The 4,969-nt window shown below is 43.4% G+C and overlaps 1 protein-coding gene across 1 annotated transcript; it reads right to left on the reverse strand.

The window, feature by feature from the left end:
- Positions 1 to 1,084: 1,084 nt before the first annotated feature.
- LOC127641951 (uncharacterized) lies at positions 1,085 to 3,753 on the reverse strand (the record flags this gene model as incomplete). The annotated part of the gene is made up of 4 exons (XM_052124720.1): positions 1,085 to 1,833; positions 2,017 to 2,113; positions 2,778 to 2,887; positions 3,575 to 3,753. Coding segments are annotated over 4 exons (1,135 nt in total), but the record flags the coding sequence as incomplete, so codon positions are not given.
- Between the last annotated feature and the right edge of the window lie 1,216 nt (positions 3,754 to 4,969).

A 4,969-nucleotide genomic window follows, 5' to 3' on the forward strand; every position in this document is an offset into this window, starting at 1 on the left:
AGTTAATGATCTGTAAGAATGGGGCTTTATTAGTACTGGTCATTGATTCAAGTAATTTTTTTGACATTTGTGTATAAAGTGTTTTAATTCTGCAATTTATGTTGTAAAAACGTCTGAGTGCTGCCCTCTTCAGGTTGAACGGTGGCTACTGCAGTTGAATTTTCGTATTGGCTGTTTGCGGTAGTTCGTGACATAAGCGGTGAGAGCTGACGTAAGCAGGTTCCAGCTCACCACGCCCTTGGTACGAGCTAGACACTGGCCCCATTCTACCTTGCGCGGCTGCTTCGCTAGCATCGTCGGATGCCGATCGCGATGCGGGAGTTAAAACCGCAGTTTGAGCCAGCGGCTCGAACAGACCTTTTACGCACTTCCGCATTTTCCGACCGGAAATACGTCAATGAAGTGTATTAGAACTTCCTGTTATCGTAGCGGCAGATACGAAAAATGGCAGAGTCGAAGAGTCACAGTTTCTGTTGTGTTTCAGGATGTTCGTCTTCCACCCAAAAACAGCCCTACCTTTCCTTTCATTCTTTTCCTGTCGATCCAAACCTGAAACCCAAATGGATACAGGCGATCCGAAGAGAGGAAGGGAACAGTTTTGACATAAAAAGAGGTAGCACCTATGTCTGCAGCCGGCACTTCGCTCCGGAGGATTACGTTGGTGGCTGTGTCGTAATGTGTAAATAGTATGTAAATAATTTAGTGTTCCCACACATTCTTAAACTTTAAATTAAATATAATTGTTATATTAATATTGTTTAATATTGTTCTGTTGAAATGTGACTGATTTCACTAAAACATTAGACGAACGATTAAAACAATTTTGGTCAAAATGATGCATCCTTTAATTTTTTGGTATATATGTGTAACATCAACTGATTAATAACAACTTATTCAATAAATAACACAAACATTTACAATAAAAAAAACATTACAGTTCATCAACAGTAAGACAGAAGGCAAAACTGATTGGTAAAGACAAGATTACTGGAATTCAAGGTATGCATTCATGTATGTGCCATAATAATATACCTCTAATTTCTCTTTCATTTCCGCAATGAATGAGTCATCACGCCAAATTCTTTCAACGCTTCAGACTAGCGTGGCCTTCCTGCACCTTGAGGTGAGCAACCTGAGATGGATCATTTTTTGTGCTGCTCTTCACCTCAACCAGGCCAAAAGGAGGCGACTCTGAAGGGTCATACACCCGACCGTCTGGACTGGCCCCGAGATGTGGTGCGTCAGGGTGAATGACGAATCCTGCTGGTAGCACATTAACTTGCATCAGTTCAGCATAGTTTGCCAGCACTTCAGGCTCCACCAGCAGACCACGCTTCATTGGAGCTGTTTGCTTTGTGCAGCCTCTGATCATCTGAATAGCTGCAGACTCCTGCTCTTCACGACACGCCTTACAACAACAATCATCCCAAAAACGACTGGCAGTCAGCCTTGGTCGCCGTAGCTGTGTCCACGCAGGACATTTGGACTGCTGCTGAGTTTCTTTTGCTATCTCGCTGGACAGCTGCGGTGACACTTCAAGAGACTGGAGATGCATTAACTGATGTAATGTCGGCACGAAATGCAACCTGGGAAAAGTGTGCTGCATCAGAGGAAGAGACGGAAATTCTGGAGCCATGTGGTGTAGGATGAGGTCGCTGGACTTCTTGGGTGGACAGTGATAGGACATGGGTGATCCACGAGGGACAGAACCAAATTTAGATGGCGTCAGCTCCATCTCAGAAACCCCATCCAATATAACAGCCATGAGAGGCTGGGGCTGCACCTGGCTTAATTTGCTTCCAGATGCCATCATATATGGATCTGGCAGTGGTCCTAGACAAAAGAGCAAAGAGATACACAAGATTATTGGTCACACAAAAGAAAAGTTAGACATGAGTGCTTAACTTCACTTACATTTTATTTATTGTATCTGCGGTAACCATAATGGTGTTAGTCATAACAAAAAAAAAAACTTAACTTACAAAGCAACAATCAAACAGTTAACAAATTAATCACCTGTATATGCCTTGTACAATGTGGACCTCAGACCATTCTGACCCACTGTTTTGGGCTTTTGCACCACCAGCTCACTAACAGGTTCAGGATGGATTCCCTTAAAAAAAAGTAAAAGACAAAAAGCAGTTACAGTCTGTAGTAGGGCTGCACGATATTGAAGAAAAATGCATTATGCGATAACTCAATAAATAATGCGATATTCGATATGCGATACGATAATGCTTAAAGTGTGTAAAATAAACTTAAATTATCTTTAAAATTATATAACCTACATACGTGTTTCACATTCTTTTTGTGGCAAGAAAACATCCCTATAGCTTCTGCAAGTGAACAGCAGTGTTTTACTGGCGCATAAGAAGTGTTATTTTAACATCAGTGTAAACAACTGGGTTTAGGGTTTCAAGAAGGCCTACATTAGGTTTATTTAACAAAAGAAACTGAATAATCAAATGTAAAAATAAAACGCTGCTAGTTTTCACTGTATGAATTAAATATACAGTGTACTGATTCCTATTAAAGCTACAAAAGTTATTCAGCCAAGAGCAGTGTGATTTTCTCTTTGTCTTTTGTTCATGACCACAGTTATTGCAAGCCGGTGCGATATGCATATGCGATATATACATTTGTGATATTTCAATAATTTTTATATATTGTGCAGCCCTAGTCAGTAGTCACTACTGGGGGTGTTTTTATAATAATTTACAGTTGTTTAGATACGCATCGGTTCTTAAATCATAATGACATGTTTATCACAAACCCACCTGTGTTCTTGGTCTGTGCCATCTTTGCAAGCCACTTGTGCAGGCAAGGGGGGGTGGAACAGCCTGCAGACCCAGCTGTGAATAATGAGCGGTCTGGTACAGGATGGCAACTATGTGATTGCAGAATCCTTTACCAGCCGCACAACTGCAGGTGAACGCTTTCAGGTTGGCACTTTCTGCCTCCAGTGATATCTAGACACAATAACAAATTAAATAGGTTACACTGAAGTCATACTTGCGCTGTTACATCAATGTTCATAATAACATGATACTATAACTTTCAGTAAAGAAATAGTAAGTGAAGAAAGTGCCGCAACCGCAGCAAGAAGAGTGAACACGCCTGAACGGGCAACTTTTTGAACTTTTGCCAGCCGGCATTCTGTCTATAGGTCAAACCTCTAGTTTGTGAGGCTCCTCGCTCTTCCTCATTGACCTGAAGCATCTACCTCACTACAACCTGTCCCTGGAGTATATTTGATACTATATAACCGCATGCAACAAGAAAATATTACGTGTTATCTCAAATACACAACTTTACTTCGTAATGTTAACGTTGTCACAACACAATGTCAGTAACATTTACCTAGTACAGCTTCACCAAATTACTGGTTGTTATGTTATCTCATACCCTCTCACTTAAACATACACACGACATATTCACTGCGATGTGTTATACCTTATATTACAAATTCACAACACCTAAGATTTACCATTAAGTTACTTACTTTACAGTTAACGTTAACAGAGTAACCGGTGATATGGTTAAAGCTAGCTATAGCAATTTCTTGATTTCTTACCTTGGTAATTGTGGATAAACTCTTCGTGGAAGAATTTATATCCCTTGTCCAGTTTGTTCCCTTTAGTGGACGAATGTATCTCCACACTCTTCACCACATCGGCACTGGTGAACTTCGGAAGACAAGTCAGGCTAGTCGAAAACACTCTAACGGTAGCTGCTATTTCTCCGTCAACAAAGCTTACACCGGAAATGGGTTTAAACTTCCTCGACGTATTTCCTGTTTTTGCGTAAATGGTCTATTGATATGGCTCCGGCCCTGTGTCCACAGACAATTCACCCTCCTCCACTTCAGGTGAAGGTGGGGGAGAAAAGTCCTCGACTTCAAAAGACCGCTCCGTGGCAAAGCTACTTGCGTCACTCCAGTCACTCTTCATTTTAGAGTCTGACATCAGCTGTCAATTAATCCGTCACTACGGGTCTCAGGTGCACGCTCCCCTGCACAGCCCCGCCCTCGGTTAGTCCCCTCTATCCCCGCTGGGGTCTGCCCACTTTTCCAGCATTTTTCAAATATTGCTAGTGGGTGGAGTCAGACTCTGAGCAGGGGTTTAGTTACCCTTTAAATAAGACATTTCTTATTTAAGTCATTTCTGACTCTAGAGGTTTTAAAAAGGGGGGGTCTTACCCTATGAAGAGGTCCTAGCATGGATGCCTCTTAGAGGGCAACCCGCCCACCAAGACGTGGCAAACCGAAGTGGAAGCCACATAGAACCCAGCAGTGGTGAGGCAAGTGCCCGCTGACAGTTCTTTCCACTGAAAATCCAGAACTGAAGCAAACTGGCAGTTAGCTGGTTCTGTAATTGAACTTATTAGAAGGAAACGCATGCAGGCGCATTTGTGCCATGTATGCGCCACCACGATCAGCACCCCCGAGGGGGGGGGGACTGGGTGACTCGGGGAAAAGTAGAGGAGACATTGCGCTATCAACAGAGGCGAAGAGGTCCTCTTCTGCCCTGTAAAATCTACCTAGATCAGTTCCAAGGGAGGGAGCCCTAGCACTTGCAATGGTCTCGATAACTTCAGGAGAAAGCCCTGTGAACCTCAGTTGGTACCCTACAGGGGCCAAGCATGAAAGGTTTCACAATTCGGGCCGGGGATGAATATGTCCCCTGAGCCTGATAAAGAAGGTCCTACCTGTTCGGAATCGCCCAAGGCGAGCCGTCGAGGAGAGATATTAACTCCGAGAACCATATCCTGTTCAGCCAGCGCAGCGCCATTAATAGGAGGCAAGACCCTTGCTGGTGAACATTGCCAAGACTCCCGGGAGCAGAGAAACCGGGGAAAGAAACGCATACAGACGCATTCTGGGTCCAAGGGGGGCTGGGTGATTTCAGGGAGAAGTAGAGGAGACATTGCGCTATTCATAGAGGCGAAGAGGTCCTCTTCTGCCCTAAGA

The sequence above is a fragment of the Xyrauchen texanus genome, unplaced genomic scaffold (assembly GCF_025860055.1).
Source record: "Xyrauchen texanus isolate HMW12.3.18 unplaced genomic scaffold, RBS_HiC_50CHRs HiC_scaffold_244, whole genome shotgun sequence".
NCBI lineage: Eukaryota > Metazoa > Chordata > Actinopteri > Cypriniformes > Catostomidae > Xyrauchen > Xyrauchen texanus.